At 51.0% G+C, this 21,654-nt stretch overlaps 1 protein-coding gene across 1 annotated transcript in view; it reads right to left on the bottom strand.

Moving 5' to 3' along the window:
• The window catches only part of LOC134615541 (microsomal glutathione S-transferase 2-like), a 107,401-nt gene extending 87,431 nt beyond the window's left edge, over positions 1–19,970 (bottom strand). Inside the window, exon 1 of the mRNA XM_063460079.1 lies at positions 19,888–19,970. Within this exon, the coding sequence (XP_063316149.1) occupies positions 19,888–19,969 (82 nt within the window). The 5' untranslated portion in view covers position 19,970. The remainder of the gene's footprint in view (positions 1–19,887) is intronic.
• Positions 19,971–21,654: the final 1,684 nt, after the last annotated feature.

The following is a 21,654-nucleotide window of genomic DNA, read 5'->3' as shown; positions in this document are numbered from 1 at the left end:
AGGAGAGCTAGGAAGCAAGCTTGACAAAAGTTACCCAGTCGGCAGCACCATTTCTGCAAAATGCATGTTTCAGTTGTGCCCCCAATTCCTTTTTGTCTTTATTACATAGACACATAAATAATCATTTTTATATTTGGAGCCACTCTCCTGTTAGTATAACTTTTGTGTCCAGGAGGGCGGATTCCTGCAAGGCACTCTCTGTTTGAAGATGGGAGGAAGTGACCGGCTCTCACTCCCAGCCAGCAGATACTACAGGGGCCTGGTCGCGTTCTTAAAGGGCCGCGTCACCCGACCAGGACCCTGTTCAGCAATAATAAGCATCAAGTGGCTCTAAATGCATGGGGCACCTGCAGCATTTGACACTGAACTACTGCCTGTAAAAAAAAAAAAAAAAAAAAAAAAAGTTGCTTTATCCTAAATGACTTTCTCAGTTACATAGACTTCCTAACATTTCAAATGGATAAAGAGTGACACTTTTATTTTAGGGGTGAGAGTAGGGATGTGGCCAGGGGCCAGGCTGTTCTGAGAGATTTTAGGTGACTTACTAATAAGTTATAGAACAATTTATCTAATTTACGCAGACTGATTTCAAAACTCATTTATTGTAGTTTAAAGACACATTACTGAAAGTATTATTGCTGTGGAGCTCTATTATACACTCAGACACACCCACAATATGGAGCGCTTAGAAAAGAGGGACATTAGGATAAAAAAGAGGGACAGAGGGATTTGGGCCCAAAACATAGACTTACCCTCTTAAATAGGAACACTTGGGAAGTTTGCATACATGGCTTTTGCTAGATCATGAAGTCCCCTATATTCTGGATCATGCCCCTCCCCTGGCCACAACACTTAACAGTTAATTATGTTTAAACTCCTACTAAGGAAATTTTAGGTAGATTTAGGATAAAGTTGAAATGAATCAAAGTATTTGTTTTTGTAAATGTAGCCCGAAGTAGAGCTGTATTTACTTAAGGTGCACTTCAATGCCCAAATAAAATAGAAAAAAAAATAGTAGATATACCCCAATGAAAACATGCATCAATTAATTTATGCATTTTCCATTACGGTTATGTCTAAAACCAGTTCTCTTGTCTGCTCCCATTGCAAGCCCTCCTCTTCTAACTCAGCCCAGACTTCCTGTAGCTGTCCAATCACAGACTTCCCAATACAGCTCAATGAGAAGTCTTTGCAAGGCAGGTACTCTGAGCAGTTGCTGGTTCTTAAGTCTAACTCCACTGAGCTAACAAATCAGGAACAAGACCTGTTGTCCGATTGACAGCTGTGGGGGTGAACAAGGTTAATTTCCTAAAAGTGTGAAATTCTATTGAAATCTGCACTTTGGTATTAAATGGAAAGGGGAAAAAAACAAAGCAAGAGGAGGACCTATTTCACACAAAGCATTTTAACAAACTAAAGTGCATTGGGGTACAGGGTGTCAGTATTTCATCAATATGTATTCTTTATGCAACACTGATCAAGACTGCATTGGAATTCCATTAAAAGTCCAACAAAATCCAAATATACTATGAGGCAAAGTAGTACCTTGTCTTATGGTAAAGCCTGAGGTTGACAAAATGCAGAGTTCCACCATTAACTTTTTTCCAATCTCAACAGCCATCAGAAATTATGGCTGTGCAATTCAGGCTCCGTCTATAGAGGATCTCGTGAGATTCTCCATAGACCTTAGTGTTGTACTCTTGCGCATACGTGAAAGTACAGCACTGACGTGACTCCTGGCAACCAAAGCACCCGGAGCCAAATTGGACAGCAGGAGAAAGAAAGCGACAGATGCAAGGGTTAGCCTTAAGGCAAGTAAAATATACCTCCCCTGCACCTGGCTGCCCCTGAACTCATATTTAATCTGTCAGTTTCTGGGGTCTTTGTGAAATATGCAAAGACTACGCCAAAGGGACATATCGGTTTTAAGATTTAAAGGGGCACTATAGTCACCAGTGCAACTACATGTATTCCTGACGCTATAGTGTTAACACGACCATCTAGCCCACCTGGGCCCCTCGTGCCTCCATAAATATAGTAAAAATCTTACTGTATTCAAGCCAGAAGCTGTAACTCTGCATGCTGTTAGACTCAAGAAACACAAGCAGTCTGCTGACATGTGATCCTGATCCAATCACAGTGCTTCCCCATAGGATTGGCTGAGACTGACAAGGAGGCAGATCAGGGGCAGAGCCAGCATGATTCAAACACAGCCCTGGCCAATCAGCATCTCCTCATAGAGATGAATTGAATCAATGAATCTCTATGAGGAATGTTCAGTGTCTGCATGCAGAGAGAGGAGATACTGAATCACAGGATGCTGTGCACAGTGCTGCCCTGTGCTCTGCTGACAGCAGATCTGAGTGGATGGAGGCATATTATGCCTCCATCAACTCAGAAGTCCCTCTGGTTCAATCAGAGTGACTGCAACTGGAGGTGTTTCTAGCTTTCAATGTAAATGCTGTATTTTCTCCGAAAATACAGTGTTTACATGAGAAAGGCTGCAGGGAGCTATAGTTCTCACCTGAACAACCTCATTAAGCTGTTGTTCAGGCGACTATAGTGTCCCTTTAACCCCTTAAGGACCAAACTTCTGGAATAAAAGGGAATCATGACATGTCACGTGTCCTTAAGGAGTTAAGCTTCTCTTTACAATTTACTCAATTTAATAAGTTCTTAAACACCAAAAGCCTAAATATGGCAAATTACAGTGTGTTCATGTCAAAAATGTGCATTTAACAATTTTTTTCATTATTATTATTATTATTATTATTTAAAACGAATCCATGAATAAGGCAAAGTTATATATTATTCCATGTGTGTTTTAGGTTCATGGAAAATGTAAAATCTTTCTCCATTGGGAGAATGTGAGCCAGGGAGGGTTTGGGGGTTTCAACTTTTTTTGAGCTCACCACACCTATCATCACAGCAGCATTAAATTACATCATGCTAAGGAATCCTAAATGGGTGTTGGTTCATTTTGATTAATACCAGAACTTGCACATAAAAAGCTGTGCTGCAACACACCAGTTTATTGCAAAGGGGGTTTGGAATGTCAAAAGTAAATGCTGTGCATATTTAGTATGGCATTCTGAGATTGAAGAATATGTTGGATTGCTATATTTTGCTTGCCATTGGGGCTACAACAACTTATACAGAATAGCTGCACTAGGTTAAACTATTTTGCCTTTTGGTATTGTTGCATTCTAAGATTGATGTGGACAATGGGCTGAAGTGTAAGAAGTGCTCCTTGTAAAGATTAAATTCCTGACAGGTGAGAGACATTTTCAAAGAATTTTTGATGTAACAGGGCCCAGTTAGGTATAGGTCCGTCTCAGTATTGAAACATAGGAGTTTATCTAAATACTGAATTGAAGTGAACAGATACTGAACTGCAAGTTTTAGGAAAACCTCTCCAAAACAGCTAATGGCTATTTTGTAAAAAAATTGGGTTTTGAGTGAATAAACCTCATGTTATTCTGGCACATTGCTTTCGGGCAAAGAGGGAGGCAGGGAGCCCATTCAGTGGCGTAGAAATGGTTGGGGGCAGCAGGAGAAGGAATGCGGAGGTGCACTGAGGTGCGCGATGCCGTACTGTCCACATGCTCCGCCCTCGCGGTGTTCTAAGCAGAATGCTCTGACACTCTGGGCAGCGGCACCGCAGCGGGAGAGTCTGGAGTCCGGATCAGCAGGGAGCAGATGAAGGAGCAGGGAAGTGCATGCTAATATTGTTGTTTTTTTCTTTTTGTTTAAAAGTTGTTTTTTGAGCAAGGATCTTGAGAGAGTGCAGGGTTTTTTGTGAATGGGTTTGTAGAGGGACAGGGTTTCTTTGTAAAGGGTGGGGGACACGAGGTTTTGTGAATGGGTTTGTAGGGGGTGGGCAAAGGTCTTGGAGAGGGTGTGGGCAAGGTTTTTTTTGTAGAGGGGGCAAGGGTTTAGAAGGGGGACCAGGCAGGGTGAGCCGTCCGCCAGGATATGACATCATCCCAGCATCCCTGCTGGGTGCGCGGGGAACCTGTGCATGAAGAGCACAGATGTCCCAGGCTCCAGCCCAGCAGTAACCACTGGCCACCAGGAAGAGGATCCACTCCAGCCCTCCCAGCAGTGGCGTACGTACCACGGTCGCAGGGGGTCGCAGCTGCGACCGGGCCCGGCACTCCAGGGGGCCCGGCCGCCCTGCGGCCTCCCGCGACCGGGTAGCAGCTGCCACACTTTGTGGCCAGGGCCACCCGATGGACATGGATTGTAAGGGGGCCCGGTCTGCGCTGAGCGCTTTAAGTGCTCAACCGGGCCCCCTGTGTGGACATCATCACGGCTGGGAGGAAGTGACCGCACGTCACTCCTCCCAGCATACTGAGAGCCCGCGTGGGAGGAAACTGAAAGGAGGAGGGAGTCAGAGTGGGAACTCTGACTCCCATCAGGCTGAGCCACCACTGGACCCACACATGGTAGGAAACATTTTGTGTATTTGTGTCTCTGTCCGTCCGCGTCTCTGTCCGTCCGCGTCTCTGTCCGTCCGCGTCTCTGTCCGTCCGCGTCTCTGTCCGTCCGCGTCTCTGTCCGTCCGCGTCTCTGTCCGTCCGCGTCTCTGTCCGTCCGCGTCTCTGTCCGTCCGCGTCTCTGTCCGTCCGCGTCTCTGTCCGTCCGCGTCTCTGTCCGTCCGCGTCTCTGTCCGTCCGCGTCTCTGTCCGTCCGCGTCTCTGTCCGTCCGCGTCTCTGTCCGTCCGCGTCTCTGTCCGTCCGCGTCTCTGTCCGTCCGCGTCTCTGTCCGTCCGCGTCTCTGTCCGTCCGCGTCTCTGTCCGTCCGCGTCTCTGTCCGTCCGCGTCTCTGTCCGTCCGCGTCTCTGTCCGTCCGCAGGGGGGGGGGGAAAGGGTGGGGCACTTGCCCCCCCCTGGATTTTTCAGCTTGTTCTGCTATTTTTGGTGTGATTTAAAATGAGCTGCAATACCGGCGCTGGCCAGTAGGTGTATAGAGAGACACAGGGATAGGAAGCTGCATCTATCCCTGCTTCTCCCTGCTGAGTGTAACTGCAGGGGAGCAACACATGCAGCCAGAGAGCCTACAGATCAGGGAAGGGAGGGATGGGGTGGGGGGGTTAAAATAGCCTATAGATTAGAAGGGAGGGATGGGGTGGGGGGGTTAAAATAGCCTATAGATTAGAAGGGAGGGATGGGGTGGGGGGGTTAAAATAGCCTATAGATTAGAAGGGAGGGATGGGGTGGGGGGGTTAAAATAGCCTATAGATTAGAAGGGAGGGATGGGGTGGGGGGGTTAAAATAGCCTATAGATTAGAAGGGAGGGATGGGGTGGGGGGGTTAAAATAGCCTATAGATTAGAAGGGAGGGATGGGGTGGGGGGGTTAAAATAGCCTATAGATTAGAAGGGAGGGATGGGGTGGGGGGGTTAAAATAGCCTATAGATTAGAAGGGAGGGATGGGGTGGGGGGGTTAAAATAGCCTATAGATTAGAAGGGAGGGATGGGGTGGGGGGGTTAAAATAGCCTATAGATTAGAAGGGAGGGATGGGGTGGGGGGGTTAAAATAGCCTATAGATTAGAAGGGAGGGATGGGGTGGGGGGGTTAAAATAGCCTATAGATTAGAAGGGAGGGATGGGGTGGGGGGGTTAAAATAGCCTATAGATTAGAAGGGAGGGATGGGGTGGGGGGGTTAAAATAGCCTATAGATTAGAAGGGAGGGATGGGGTGGGGGGGTTAAAATAGCCTATAGATTAGAAGGGAGGGATGGGGTGGGGGGGTTAAAATAGCCTATAGATTAGAAGGGAGGGATGGGGTGGGGGGGTTAAAATAGCCTATAGATTAGAAGGGAGGGATGGGGTGGGGGGGTTAAAATAGCCTATAGATTAGAAGGGAGGGATGGGGTGGGGGGGTTAAAATAGCCTATAGATTAGAAGGGAGGGATGGGGTGGGGGGGTTAAAATAGCCTATAGATTAGAAGGGAGGGATGGGGTGGGGGGGTTAAAATAGCCTATAGATTAGAAGGGAGGGATGGGGTGGGGGGGTTAAAATAGCCTATAGATTAGAAGGGAGGGATGGGGTGGGGGGGTTAAAATAGCCTATAGATTAGAAGGGAGGGATGGGGTGGGGGGGTTAAAATAGCCTATAGATTAGAAGGGAGGGATGGGGTGGGGGGGTTAAAATAGCCTATAGATTAGAAGGGAGGGATGGGGTGGGGGGGTTAAAATAGCCTATAGATTAGAAGGGAGGGATGGGGTGGGGGGGTTAAAATAGCCTATAGATTAGAAGGGAGGGATGGGGTGGGGGGGTTAAAATAGCCTATAGATTAGAAGGGAGGGATGGGGTGGGGGGGTTAAAATAGCCTATAGATTAGAAGGGAGGGATGGGGTGGGGGGGTTAAAATAGCCTATAGATTAGAAGGGAGGGATGGGGTGGGGGGGTTAAAATAGCCTATAGATTAGAAGGGAGGGATGGGGTGGGGGGGTTAAAATAGCCTATAGATTAGAAGGGAGGGATGGGGTGGGGGGGTTAAAATAGCCTATAGATTAGAAGGGAGGGATGGGGTGGGGGGGTTAAAATAGCCTATAGATTAGAAGGGAGGGATGGGGTGGGGGGGTTAAAATAGCCTATAGATTAGAAGGGAGGGATGGGGTGGGGGGGTTAAAATAGCCTATAGATTAGAAGGGAGGGATGGGGTGGGGGGGTTAAAATAGCCTATAGATTAGGGGGGAGGGATGGGGTGGGGGGGTTAAAATAGCCTATAGATTAGGGGGGAGGGATGGGGTGGGGGGGTTAAAATAGCCTATAGATTAGGGGGGAGGGATGGGGTGGGGGGGTTAAAATAGCCTATAGATTAGGGGGGAGGGATGGGGTGGGGGGGTTAAAATAGCCTATAGATTAGGGGGGAGGGATGGGGTGGGGGGGTTAAAATAGCCTATAGATTAGGGGGGAGGGATGGGGTGGGGGGGTTAAAATAGCCTATAGATTAGGGGGGAGGGATGGGGTGGGGGGGTTAAAATAGCCTATAGATTAGGGGGGAGGGATGGGGTGGGGGGGTTAAAATAGCCTATAGATTAGGGGGGAGGGATGGGGTGGGGGGGTTAAAATAGCCTATAGATTAGGGGGGAGGGATGGGGTGGGGGGGTTAAAATAGCCTATAGATTAGGGGGGAGGGATGGGGTGGGGGGGTTAAAATAGCCTATAGATTAGGGGGGAGGGATGGGGTGGGGGGGTTAAAATAGCCTATAGATTAGGGGGGAGGGATGGGGTGGGGGGGTTAAAATAGCCTATAGATTAGGGGGGAGGGATGGGGTGGGGGGGTTAAAATAGCCTATAGATTAGGGGGGAGGGATGGGGTGGGGGGGTTAAAATAGCCTATAGATTAGGGGGGAGGGATGGGGTGGGGGGGTTAAAATAGCCTATAGATTAGGGGGGAGGGATGGGGTGGGGGGGTTAAAATAGCCTATAGATTAGGGGGGAGGGATGGGGTGGGGGGGTTAAAATAGCCTATAGATTAGGGGGGAGGGATGGGGTGGGGGGGTTAAAATAGCCTATAGATTAGGGGGGAGGGATGGGGTGGGGGGGTTAAAATAGCCTATAGATTAGGGGGGAGGGATGGGGTGGGGGGGGTTAAAATAGCCTATAGATTAGGGGGGAGGGATGGGGTGGGGGGGTTAAAATAGCCTATAGATTAGGGGGGAGGGATGGGGTGGGGGGGTTAAAATAGCCTATAGATTAGGGGGGAGGGATGGGGTGGGGGGGTTAAAATAGCCTATAGATTAGGGGGGAGGGATGGGGTGGGGGGGTTAAAATAGCCTATAGATTAGGGGGGAGGGATGGGGTGGGGGGGTTAAAATAGCCTATAGATTAGGGGGGAGGGATGGGGTGGGGGGGTTAAAATAGCCTATAGATTAGGGGGGAGGGATGGGGTGGGGGGGTTAAAATAGCCTATAGATTAGGGGGGAGGGATGGGGTGGGGGGGTTAAAATAGCCTATAGATTAGGGGGGAGGGATGGGGTGGGGGGGTTAAAATAGCCTATAGATTAGGGGGGAGGGATGGGGTGGGGGGGTTAAAATAGCCTATAGATTAGGGGGGAGGGATGGGGTGGGGGGGTTAAAATAGCCTATAGATTAGGGGGGAGGGATGGGGGGCGGGGGGGTTAAAATAGCCTATAGATTAGGGGGGAGGGATGGGGGGCGGGGGGGTTAAAATAGCCTATAGATTAGGGGGGAGGGATGGGGGGCGGGGGGGTTAAAATAGCCTATAGATTAGGGGGTGAGGCTGATGGGGGGCAGCAGCCTATAGACTAGGCGAGTGAGGCTGAGGGGGGCAGCAGCCTATAGACTAGGCGAGTGAGGCTGAGGGGGGCAGCAGCCTATAGACTAGGCGAGTGAGGCTGAGGGGGGCAGCAGCCTATAGACTAGGCGAGTGAGGCTGAGGGGGGCAGCAGCCTATAGACTAGGCGAGTGAGGCTGAGGGGGGCAGCAGCCTATAGACTAGGCGAGTGAGGCTGAGGGGGGCAGCAGCCTATAGACTAGGCGAGTGAGGCTGAGGGGGGCAGCAGCCTATAGACTAGGCGAGTGAGGCTGAGGGGGGCAGCAGCCTATAGACTAGGCGAGTGAGGCTGAGGGGGGCAGCAGCCTATAGACTAGGCGAGTGAGGCTGAGGGGGGCAGCAGCCTATAGACTAGGCGAGTGAGGCTGAGGGGGGCAGCAGCCTATAGACTAGGCGAGTGAGGCTGAGGGGGGCAGCAGCCTATAGACTAGGCGAGTGAGGCTGAGGGGGGCAGCAGCCTATAGACTAGGCGAGTGAGGCTGAGGGGGGCAGCAGCCTATAGACTAGGCGAGTGAGGCTGAGGGGGGCAGCAGCCTATAGACTAGGCGAGTGAGGCTGAGGGGGGCAGCAGCCTATAGACTAGGCGAGTGAGGCTGAGGGGGCAGCAGCCTATAGACTAGGCGAGTGAGGCTGAGGGGGGCAGCAGCCTATAGACTAGGCGAGTGAGGCTGAGGGGGGCAGCAGCCTATAGACTAGGCGAGTGAGGCTGAGGGGGGCAGCAGCCTATAGACTAGGCGAGTGAGGCTGAGGGGGGCAGCAGCCTATAGACTAGGCGAGTGAGGCTGAGGGGGGCAGCAGCCTATAGACTAGGCGAGTGAGGCTGAGGGGGGCAGCAGCCTATAGACTAGGCGAGTGAGGCTGAGGGGGGCAGCAGCCTATAGACTAGGCGAGTGAGGCTGAGGGGGGCAGCAGCCTATAGACTAGGCGAGTGAGGCTGAGGGGGGCAGCAGCCTATAGACTAGGCGAGTGAGGCTGAGGGGGGCAGCAGCCTATAGACTAGGCGAGTGAGGCTGAGGGGGGCAGCAGCCTATAGACTAGGCGAGTGAGGCTGAGGGGGGCAGCAGCCTATAGACTAGGCGAGTGAGGCTGAGGGGGGCAGCAGCCTATAGACTAGGCGAGTGAGGCTGAGGGGGGCAGCAGCCTATAGACTAGGCGAGTGAGGCTGAGGGGGGCAGCAGCCTATAGACTAGGCGAGTGAGGCTGAGGGGGGCAGCAGCCTATAGACTAGGCGAGTGAGGCTGAGGGGGGCAGCAGCCTATAGACTAGGCGAGTGAGGCTGAGGGGGGCAGCAGCCTATAGACTAGGCGAGTGAGGCTGAGGGGGGCAGCAGCCTATAGACTAGGCGAGTGAGGCTGAGGGGGGCAGCAGCCTATAGACTAGGCGAGTGAGGCTGAGGGGGGCAGCAGCCTATAGACTAGGCGAGTGAGGCTGAGGGGGGCAGCAGCCTATAGACTAGGCGAGTGAGGCTGAGGGGGGCAGCAGCCTATAGACTAGGCGAGTGAGGCTGAGGGGGGCAGCAGCCTATAGACTAGGCGAGTGAGGCTGAGGGGGGCAGCAGCCTATAGACTAGGCGAGTGAGGCTGAGGGGGGCAGCAGCCTATAGACTAGGCGAGTGAGGCTGAGGGGGGCAGCAGCCTATAGACTAGGCGAGTGAGGCTGAGGGGGGCAGCAGCCTATAGACTAGGCGAGTGAGGCTGAGGGGGGCAGCAGCCTATAGACTAGGCGAGTGAGGCTGAGGGGGGCAGCAGCCTATAGACTAGGCGAGTGAGGCTGAGGGGGGCAGCAGCCTATAGACTAGGCGAGTGAGGCTGAGGGGGGCAGCAGCCTATAGACTAGGCGAGTGAGGCTGAGGGGGGCAGCAGCCTATAGACTAGGCGAGTGAGGCTGAGGGGGGCAGCAGCCTATAGACTAGGCGAGTGAGGCTGAGGGGGGCAGCAGCCTATAGACTAGGCGAGTGAGGCTGAGGGGGGCAGCAGCCTATAGACTAGGCGAGTGAGGCTGAGGGGGGCAGCAGCCTATAGACTAGGCGAGTGAGGCTGAGGGGGGCAGCAGCCTATAGACTAGGCGAGTGAGGCTGAGGGGGGCAGCAGCCTATAGACTAGGCGAGTGAGGCTGAGGGGGGCAGCAGCCTATAGACTAGGCGAGTGAGGCTGAGGGGGGCAGCAGCCTATAGACTAGGCGAGTGAGGCTGAGGGGGGCAGCAGCCTATAGACTAGGCGAGTGAGGCTGAGGGGGGCAGCAGCCTATAGACTAGGCGAGTGAGGCTGAGGGGGGCAGCAGCCTATAGACTAGGCGAGTGAGGCTGAGGGGGGCAGCAGCCTATAGACTAGGCGAGTGAGGCTGAGGGGGGCAGCAGCCTATAGACTAGGCGAGTGAGGCTGAGGGGGGCAGCAGCCTATAGACTAGGCGAGTGAGGCTGAGGGGGGCAGCAGCCTATAGACTAGGCGAGTGAGGCTGAGGGGGGCAGCAGCCTATAGACTAGGCGAGTGAGGCTGAGGGGGGCAGCAGCCTATAGACTAGGCGAGTGAGGCTGAGGGGGGCAGCAGCCTATAGACTAGGCGAGTGAGGCTGAGGGGGGCAGCAGCCTATAGACTAGGCGAGTGAGGCTGAGGGGGGCAGCAGCCTATAGACTAGGCGAGTGAGGCTGAGGGGGGCAGCAGCCTATAGACTAGGCGAGTGAGGCTGAGGGGGGCAGCAGCCTATAGACTAGGCGAGTGAGGCTGAGGGGGGCAGCAGCCTATAGACTAGGCGAGTGAGGCTGAGGGGGGCAGCAGCCTATAGACTAGGCGAGTGAGGCTGAGGGGGGCAGCAGCCTATAGACTAGGCGAGTGAGGCTGAGGGGGGCAGCAGCCTATAGACTAGGCGAGTGAGGCTGAGGGGGGCAGCAGCCTATAGACTAGGCGAGTGAGGCTGAGGGGGGCAGCAGCCTATAGACTAGGCGAGTGAGGCTGAGGGGGGCAGCAGCCTATAGACTAGGCGAGTGAGGCTGAGGGGGGCAGCAGCCTATAGACTAGGCGAGTGAGGCTGAGGGGGGCAGCAGCCTATAGACTAGGCGAGTGAGGCTGAGGGGGGCAGCAGCCTATAGACTAGGCGAGTGAGGCTGAGGGGGGCAGCAGCCTATAGACTAGGCGAGTGAGGCTGAGGGGGGCAGCAGCCTATAGACTAGGCGAGTGAGGCTGAGGGGGGCAGCAGCCTATAGACTAGGCGAGTGAGGCTGAGGGGGGCAGCAGCCTATAGACTAGGCGAGTGAGGCTGAGGGGGGCAGCAGCCTATAGACTAGGCGAGTGAGGCTGAGGGGGGCAGCAGCCTATAGACTAGGCGAGTGAGGCTGAGGGGGGCAGCAGCCTATAGACTAGGCGAGTGAGGCTGAGGGGGGCAGCAGCCTATAGACTAGGCGAGTGAGGCTGAGGGGGGCAGCAGCCTATAGACTAGGCGAGTGAGGCTGAGGGGGGCAGCAGCCTATAGACTAGGCGAGTGAGGCTGAGGGGGGCAGCAGCCTATAGACTAGGCGAGTGAGGCTGAGGGGGGCAGCAGCCTATAGACTAGGCGAGTGAGGCTGAGGGGGGCAGCAGCCTATAGACTAGGCGAGTGAGGCTGAGGGGGGCAGCAGCCTATAGACTAGGCGAGTGAGGCTGAGGGGGGCAGCAGCCTATAGACTAGGCGAGTGAGGCTGAGGGGGGCAGCAGCCTATAGACTAGGCGAGTGAGGCTGAGGGGGGCAGCAGCCTATAGACTAGGCGAGTGAGGCTGAGGGGGGCAGCAGCCTATAGACTAGGCGAGTGAGGCTGAGGGGGGCAGCAGCCTATAGACTAGGCGAGTGAGGCTGAGGGGGGCAGCAGCCTATAGACTAGGCGAGTGAGGCTGAGGGGGGCAGCAGCCTATAGACTAGGCGAGTGAGGCTGAGGGGGGCAGCAGCCTATAGACTAGGCGAGTGAGGCTGAGGGGGGCAGCAGCCTATAGACTAGGCGAGTGAGGCTGAGGGGGGCAGCAGCCTATAGACTAGGCGAGTGAGGCTGAGGGGGGCAGCAGCCTATAGACTAGGCGAGTGAGGCTGAGGGGGGCAGCAGCCTATAGACTAGGCGAGTGAGGCTGAGGGGGGCAGCAGCCTATAGACTAGGCGAGTGAGGCTGAGGGGGGCAGCAGCCTATAGACTAGGCGAGTGAGGCTGAGGGGGGCAGCAGCCTATAGACTAGGCGAGTGAGGCTGAGGGGGGCAGCAGCCTATAGACTAGGCGAGTGAGGCTGAGGGGGGCAGCAGCCTATAGACTAGGCGAGTGAGGCTGAGGGGGGCAGCAGCCTATAGACTAGGCGAGTGAGGCTGAGGGGGGCAGCAGCCTATAGACTAGGCGAGTGAGGCTGAGGGGGGCAGCAGCCTATAGACTAGGCGAGTGAGGCTGAGGGGGGCAGCAGCCTATAGACTAGGCGAGTGAGGCTGAGGGGGGCAGCAGCCTATAGACTAGGCGAGTGAGGCTGAGGGGGGCAGCAGCCTATAGACTAGGCGAGTGAGGCTGAGGGGGGCAGCAGCCTATAGACTAGGCGAGTGAGGCTGAGGGGGGCAGCAGCCTATAGACTAGGCGAGTGAGGCTGAGGGGGGCAGCAGCCTATAGACTAGGCGAGTGAGGCTGAGGGGGGCAGCAGCCTATAGACTAGGCGAGTGAGGCTGAGGGGGGCAGCAGCCTATAGACTAGGCGAGTGAGGCTGAGGGGGGCAGCAGCCTATAGACTAGGCGAGTGAGGCTGAGGGGGGCAGCAGCCTATAGACTAGGCGAGTGAGGCTGAGGGGGGCAGCAGCCTATAGACTAGGCGAGTGAGGCTGAGGGGGGCAGCAGCCTATAGACTAGGCGAGTGAGGCTGAGGGGGGCAGCAGCCTATAGACTAGGCGAGTGAGGCTGAGGGGGGCAGCAGCCTATAGACTAGGCGAGTGAGGCTGAGGGGGGCAGCAGCCTATAGACTAGGCGAGTGAGGCTGAGGGGGGCAGCAGCCTATAGACTAGGCGAGTGAGGCTGAGGGGGGCAGCAGCCTATAGACTAGGCGAGTGAGGCTGAGGGGGGCAGCAGCCTATAGACTAGGCGAGTGAGGCTGAGGGGGGCAGCAGCCTATAGACTAGGCGAGTGAGGCTGAGGGGGGCAGCAGCCTATAGACTAGGCGAGTGAGGCTGAGGGGGGCAGCAGCCTATAGACTAGGCGAGTGAGGCTAAAGGGGGCAGCAGCCTATAGACTAGGCGAGTGAGGCTAAAGGGGGCTGCAGCCTCTAGACTAGGCGAGTGAGGCTGAGGGGGGCAGCAGCCTATAGACTAGGCGAGTGAGGCTAAGGGGGGCAGCAGCCTATAGACTAGGCGAGTGAGGCTGAGGGGGGCAGCAGCCTATAGACTAGGCGAGTGAGGCGTCGGGGGCAGCAGCCTATAGACTAGGCGAGTGAGGCGTGGGGGGCAGCAGCCTATAGACTAGGCGAGTGAGGCGTGGGGGGCAGCAGCCTATAGACTAGGCGAGTGAGGCGTGGGGGGCAGCAGCCTATAGACTAGGCGAGTGAGGCGTGGGGGGCAGCAGCCTATAGACTAGGCGAGTGAGGCGTGGGGGGCAGCAGCCTATAGACTAGGCGAGTGAGGCGTGGGGGGCAGCAGCCTATAGACTAGGCGAGTGAGGCGTGGGGGGCAGCAGCCTATAGACTAGGCGAGTGAGGCGTGGGGGGCAGCAGCCTATAGACTAGGCGAGTGAGGCGTGGGGGGAAGCAGCCTATAGACTAGGCGAGTGAGGCGTGGGGGGCAGCAGCCTATAGACTAGGCGAGTGAGGCGTGGGGGGCAGCAGCCTATAGACTAGGCGAGTGAGGCGTGGGGGGCAGCCTATAGATTAGGCAAGTGAGTTGTGGGAGGGCTAATGAAGAGTCAGCAAGGAGCAGGGGCAGCAAGGGTCTGCAAGGAGCAGAAAGGGACAGAAGGAGCACAAAGGTAAAGCAGGAGAAGGAGCAGAAAGGGTCTGCAAGGATCAGAAAGGGTCTGCAAGGATCAGAAAGGGTCTGCAAGGATCAGAAAGGGTCTGCAAGGATCAGAAAGGGTCTGCAAGGATCAGAAAGGAATCAGAATGAGAAAGGAGCAGAAGGGCGCAAAATAAGCAGAAAGGTAAAGGAGCAGAAGGAGCCAAATATAGAAGACAGTGTCAGAAGAAAAAGAAGACTGCCAAATGAAGGAGAAGAAAAGGAGATTGGAGCAGGAAGGACACATTAAGTGAATCCTCCACTTTATTCTGGACACCACATCATAAGGCTTTGGTATCTGGGCCTGGCAGGGAAACTCTGGACCTTCTCATCTCCCCAGGTAAAAAAAAAATATCAGTGTTAATGTGTTCACTTTTATTTACTGAGTGTCAGGAAGCACAGAGTGCCGCTGGGTAGGGGTGTTGCTGATTAGCTAGAGCGGTCAGCTGGCACTCTAAGCCAATCAGTAGCACCCCATTCATAAAAAAGAAAAAAATAATAAATTATGAACCGGGAACTAGCGATTGGCTTAGAGCGTCAACTCTAGCCAATCAGCGGCACCCAAGCCTGACGTCAATCTGCACTTCCTGACACTCCGTTTCAGATGCCGAATACCACTGAGGGACCTGGAGCTGGAGAAAGCCTTTGGGGTTAAACCATTTGAGTGGTTTAACCCCTTAAAAGGAAAGAGCAGGGGCTTCCTGGCATCATAGCATTTTCATTTAGATTAAGTTGTTATGGTGACCAGAATGTTCCTTTTATTTGCTTAAAGGAACAATATCGTGTCAGAAATACAAACATGTATTCCTAACACCATAGTTGTGAAAACGCTATTCACCCTGGCTTTATGTGATAATGACTATGCTCCTCCCCTTCATGACACTGTCAAATAGGGGCCAAGCATAGATGTCATTACAATTATGCCCCCCCTGGAAAAATCCCTGCGGACGCCCATGTCTGTATGTGTCTCTGTATGTGTGTCTCTGTATGTATGCATGCGTCTGTCAGGGGTGTGTGTGTGTGTGTGTCTGTCAGGGGTGTGTGTGTGTGTGTGTGTCTGTCGGAGGGGTGTGTGTGTGTGTGTGTGTCTGTCGGAGGGGTGTGTGTGTGTGTGTGTGTGTCTGTCGGAGGGGTGTGTGTGTGTGTGTGTGTGTCTGTCGGAGGGGTGTGTGTGTGTGTGTGTGTGTCTGTCGGAGGGGTGTGTGTGTGTGTGTGTGTGTCTGTCGGAGGGGTGTGTGTGTGTGTGTGTGTCTGTCGGAGGGGTGTGTGTGTGTGTGTGTCTGTCGGAGGGGTGTGTGTGTGTGTGTGTCTGTCGGAGGGGTGTGTGTGTGTGTGTGTCTGTCGGAGGGGTGTGTGTGTGTGTGTGTCTGTCGGAGGGGTGTGTGTGTGTGTGTGTCTGTCGGAGGGGTGTGTGTGTGTGTGTCTGTCGGAGGGGTGTGTGTGTGTGTGTCTGTCGGAGGGGTGTGTGTGTGTGTGTCTGTCGGAGGGGTGTGTGTGTGTGTCTGTCGGAGGGGTGTGTGTGTGTGTGTCTGTCGGAGGGGTGTGTGTGTGTGTGTCTGTCGGAGGGGTGTGTGTGTGTGTGTCTGTCGGAGGGGTGTGTGTGTGTGTGTCTGTCGGAGGGGTGTGTGTGTGTGTGTCTGCCGGAGGGGTGTGTGTGTGTGTGTCTGCCGGAGGGGTGTGTGTGTGTGTGTCTGCCGGAGGGGTGTGTGTGTGTGTGTCTGTCGGAGGGGTGTGCGTCTGTCGGAGGGGTGTGCGTCTGTCGGAGGGGTGTGCGTCTGTCGGAGGGGTGTGCGTCTGTCGGAGGGGTGTGCGTCTGTCGGAGGGGTGTGCGTCTGTCGGAGGGGTGTGCGTCTGTCGGAGGGGTGTGCGTCTGTCGGAGGGGTGTGCGTCTGTCGGAGGGGTGTGCGTCTGTCGGAGGGGTGTGCGTCTGTCGGAGGGGTGTGCGTCTGTCGGAGGGGTGTGCGTCTGTCGGAGGGGTGTGTGTCTGTCGGAGGGGTGTGTGTCTGTCGGAGGGGTGTGCGTCTGTCGGAGGGGTGTGTGTCTGTCGGAGGGGTGTGTGTCTGTCGGAGGGGTGTGTGTCTGTCGGAGGGGTGTGTGTCTGTCGGAGGGGTGTGTGTCTGTCGGAGGGGTGTGTGTCTGTCGGAGGGGTGTGTGTCTGTCGGAGGGGTGTGTGTCTGTCGGAGGGGTGTGTGTCTGTCGGAGGGGTGTGTGTCTGTCGGAGGGGTGTGTGTCTGTCGGAGGGGTGTGTGTCTGTCGGAGGGGTGTGTGTCTGTCGGAGGGGTGTGTGTCTGTCGGAGGGGTGTGTGTCTGTCGGAGGGGTGTGTGTCTGTCGGGGGTGTGTGTCTGTGTGTCTGTCAGGGGTGTGTGTGTGTGTGTGTATGTATGTGTCTGTCGGGGGTGTGTGTGTGTGTGTGTGTGTATGTGTCTGTCGGGGGTGTGTGTGTATGTGTCTGTCGGGGGTGTGTGTGTATGTGTCTGTCGGGGGTGTGTGTGTATGTGTCTGTCGGGGGGGTGTCGGGGGGGAGATGTTCACGGTAGGGGGGGGGCCACGGATCGGTTTTGCACCGGGGCCCCATGGAGTGTGTGTACGCCACTGCCTCCCAGAGCAAGGTAGGGAGGCTGGGTGGACCTCTTTAGTATTAAAATGTGTGTGCATGTGATTTTTGTGTATGTTTTGTCAATGATTGGCTGTGTATGTGTAGGAGGAAGGGGTCAGGGATCTGTGGACATGTTTGTGGGTGTGTATATCTGATTATGTGTATGTGATTTTATGTGTGTGGATCTGTGATTATGTGTGTGTGTGTGTGGATCTGTGATTATGTGTGTGTGTGTGTGTGTAGATCTGTGATTATGTGTGTGTGTGTGTATATATATATATATATATATATAGTATGTGTTTAGTAGATAGCTCCTTAAATATGCCAATCCCACATAATAACATAAGGGAGTTCTCTACTAAACAATTGAAATATCAAAATTAAGAAAAAGGCTTTTAAAGATCTATAATTATATACATTATCTATATTATATATTGATGTAGAATTATTAAAAATCTTTATTGAACTTGTATTGAATTATTGCACTAACTCCATTTTAACTTCATACTGTGACAAATCCTCCATTTTGTCCTCATAACCTGACTTCATTTTAAAACTACATTACATGACAGAATTTCCCAGCACGTCTAACACAATGGACAAAGACTGTATTTTCTATAAAGACATGACTAACTCAGGAACTGCTGAATTTCCCCTAACTCGCAACATAGTATAAATTGAAGGCCATGAGAACACTGTAGTAATGAAATGTTCTATTCATAAGAGACCTTGCACCTGATCACAGACCTGACATCATGACAGTGTAAAATGACGCTCAAGCCCCCCTTTCCACCGAGTAAACCTCATGCTAAGGGAAATGGCGCTTGAGCCCCTTGTCCCCACCCGTGTCCAAACAATACCACCTCTCGGTGGGTGGACACATAGCTAACCACTTAGTTTTTGAGCCAATTAATTATATTGATAGGTGGACACTAATCCAGACACTTAACAATTAATCCAATTAATGATGTGTATTTACTGATATTCTGATAATCAATGATGATGCAAAATGCCTCTTAAAAGGGCCTGCGCGCCCGCTTTTCTTACTTGCCAATAAATTTCCTCGAAGTTATTTTAACCTGAACTCTGTGTGTCAGGCTGAATTACTTCAGCGTATATACGCAATTCAATTTTCTTTAATTTGGACAGGAACAGAGATAGACATTTAAACATTTTGGTTTACTGCTAAAAAGTACCATAACAACTTTTGATGTGTGGCTCAAAACTATTCTTCCGCGCTTAATTCGGCCCAGGGAAGTCAACAGGCTGGGCACCCAATCTCTATACTGTGCCCATATTTTACTAGGCACAAGGCGCAGTATGAGTTGCTTAGTAGCCCACTAGTTGAAATTACCTCAGCAAGAGAATATTCTTATAAAAAAAAAAATAAAAAAAATGGAATTTATTATAAGAAAGGTCAACATATCTTATGCTGCTCATACTGCAATCATCTGGTAACATGAAGCTAAAAAGTAACATTTTGTCATAGCAATGGTAACAATATGGGATGCTGCTTGCTGTCTTAGCAATTTGAAAGATTTCCCCTTTGCTTACGCCAAGACTCACACCTTTTTCATAGTTTACAATATGAACTGCGATATTTATAAAGAACACTTGCAGAGAAATGTAGTTTTTGGCGTTCCTCTTTCTCTCACATGGAGAAGGGCTAATTTATACTTAAAGTAGAAGTTGTGAAAAGGAAGTAGGTAATATTAATAGAGTGCAGGTTTTAACATGTTCTATAAAATTTACTGTCTAACACTCACATTATTCAAGACAGTAACAGGACAGTTACATATGCAAATATCATGAAAATAAAAAATAAAAAAAACAGTACAAATTCTATTAAATGTTGGAGCCAGATTGCTGCCTGGGGTTGTCTAATTTTAAAGGCACACTCTACGCTCCCTAACCACTACAGCTTAGCTTATAATGCAAGAAGTATTTGGGTTAGTTCTTAAGAGGTGTGACAGTAAGACCTCTCTCGATTCCCACTATCTACACTGCTTCTGAGAAGATAGCATTCACGTTATCCATACATATCCATTGAAATTTGGCTGTAAAATGCTGGGGCAACTTGGGCCCATTTTTTGTCAAACTATTCCACCAAGACACCGGGAACCATAACTACTACAATAATCTAGAAAGGTAATGGTGTTTAGTGTGTCCCTTTTAAAATGTCATCTTTTAATGGAGTTATTGTTAATGGAGTGGTTTTGAAGGGTGAATTGGCCAAAGCTCCCTCCAGCCCTTAAAAGACATGAAAATAAATTATGCGTACGCTACACTTAGTTCAACTGGATTTTTATTTTATTACATGTGGACCCGGCAGTGTTTCAATCCTCAATGGAGATCTTGGTCTAAAACATGCAAGTTCCAAAGTACCATCTTCTCACACCTATTATTGTAATGGCATATGTGTGCATGTGCACTCACTTGAAACAAGTGGCATCATGGATCTTAAAGGGACACTGTAGACACTATAAAACAATTCATCTCAATGATTTGGTTAAATTGGCCGGACTCACCTGGCACTGCCTATCCATTCAGTGTTAAACTGTTTTTAAAGTAGTAGGAAATAAAAGTCCTTGACCACGTACAGCCCAGCCCTTACTGGAGAAATGGCTCGGGCAGAGGTTACACTTTTAGCCACACACCACACAGTGATCAGCTGAAAGTGGTCAGAACACCCATTGCTGCTCTGGCTAATGCTTCCTCACTAGCCTAAACAGTCCCGAGGGGATATGTTACTGGGGACTCTTGTTTACCACTAAAAACATTAAAAAAAAGTTTTACACTGAACAGAAGGAATGTGCCAGACACTATAACCACTTCAATTAAATGACAATCACAGTGCCTTAAGGCATTTCCATCCAGACATGCTTTAAATGCAGATTTAAAGACCAAATTAAATTGATAAAGAAAGAATACACAGTGAATAGTTCTAAGCAAATAATATCTAATGTTTAGACGGTTGAAACGAGTCATTATCACTTTAACCCCGGCCTTACCTTGCTGACAGGCAAACAGCAATGAAACTGCAGCAAGCAGAACTGTCTCTTCAGACATGTTGGCAACAGAGTGAAAGTACATCCAAATTGCCTGCAAGCACAGAAGCAGTAAGACCCCACCCACTATATCCGCACATGAGGTTAACCGTGTCGATACTGGCAGTAATTTTGTAGATTTACTCAAAACAAAGAATTCACTCGGTTCCATTCCATCTGCCAAATATGAATATTTTATATGACGTTCAAACAGTGGCAAGCATTAACGTTTCATTGTTTGCTTTTTGAGTTGTCTTGCTATTTAGGGAAAGACTGTTGAATGACACCTGCAACAAGTTATCTTTAACACATTATGGACTGATATTTCCACCTAAGACAAAATCAGTTTTTTGTTTTTACCTTTTCACTATGTTAGTCAAATGTTTGCTCATATTTCTCTTTTAAACAGGTTGGTCAAATACAGTTTTAAATAAAAAAATTCCTAAAAATGTTTAGTTTTGTAATGATGTTTAATGAGCAATCGTCTGGAAATAACACTATTGATCAGCTGTATGTTGTATTATCCTTTTTTTTTTTTTTTTTTTTATTGAGCTCCATTTTATTTAAACATGTATATTAAATGCACGACATCACAATCCAGATCATTCTTGCTGCACCCAAATTGCTCTTACAATGATGCTGCTTTAAAAACCAAGCATCATATAATCGACTTAATAAGATATGATATATAACAAATTGGCATCTGGATCTGCCCCTGGTTTTGATAGATATCACACAAAGCCTAGGTATAAACTCAAAGATTATCTGTACTGAAGGGATATTTTGGGATTAGGATGTGAAGTACGTATGTGGATAAGTGGTTAACAGTAAATTATCTTGTTATAAAATTTCTGTTGGGCGGGCAAATAAAACAAATTATTCATATTAGAGGAATTGCATACTATTAGGGGATATGGAAACTTCTAATCATTAACAGCAGTAGGGAGAAACAGCATGATTAATGCATAGAATGATTTTACTCGCTGGGTTGTAATTTAAGCAACAAGCAAATCTAACAGGATTATGTTTAACCCTTTAGGTGCAAGAGAAAGGAGTCATAGAAAAACCACTGCATCCTAAAACATTGAGCTAACCTTCCATTAGAGGTGTTAAAGGACCACTAAAGGCACCCAGACCACTTCAGCTAAATGAAGTGGTCTGGGTTCCAGGTCCCTCTAGGGTTAACCCTGCAGCTGTAAACATAGCAGTTTCAGAGAAACTGCTATGTTTACATATAGGTGTTAATCCAGCCTCTAGTTAATCCAGCGTCCATAGGAAAGCATTGAGAATGCTTTCCTGTGGACTGAATGAATGCGCGCGTGGCTCTTGCCACGCATGCGCATTCAGCCGATGACGTCCAAAGGAGGAGAGTCCCCAGCGCCGAGAATGGGTGTCTGTATCTGTGTGTCTGTGTAGCTGTATGTGTATTAGTGTGTGTCTATGTATTTGCTTGTGTTTCATTGTGTGCATTTGTAGAATAAATAATGGTTCAGGCACTTTGGGATAACAAAAAATAGCAGCTTTATTGGAGCAAAAGCAGCAACATTTCGACCCTTCCGGGTCTTTATCAAGCTTGTGTGCATTTGTCCCCCTGTGTATCTGTACATGTGTGTGTTTGTGTATCTGCATGTCTGTTCCTGTGTATCTGTATGTGTGTCAGTGTGTGTTAGTGTATCTACATGTCTGCACCTCTGTATTTGCATATGTGTCAGTGTGTGTCTCTATATGTAT

This window comes from Pelobates fuscus, chromosome 6, assembly GCF_036172605.1.
Source record: "Pelobates fuscus isolate aPelFus1 chromosome 6, aPelFus1.pri, whole genome shotgun sequence".
In the NCBI taxonomy this organism is placed as follows: Eukaryota; Metazoa; Chordata; class Amphibia; order Anura; family Pelobatidae; genus Pelobates; species Pelobates fuscus.
Note: the sequence above shows the minus strand (reverse complement) of the source record. Positions and strands in the feature narration are given on the sequence as shown.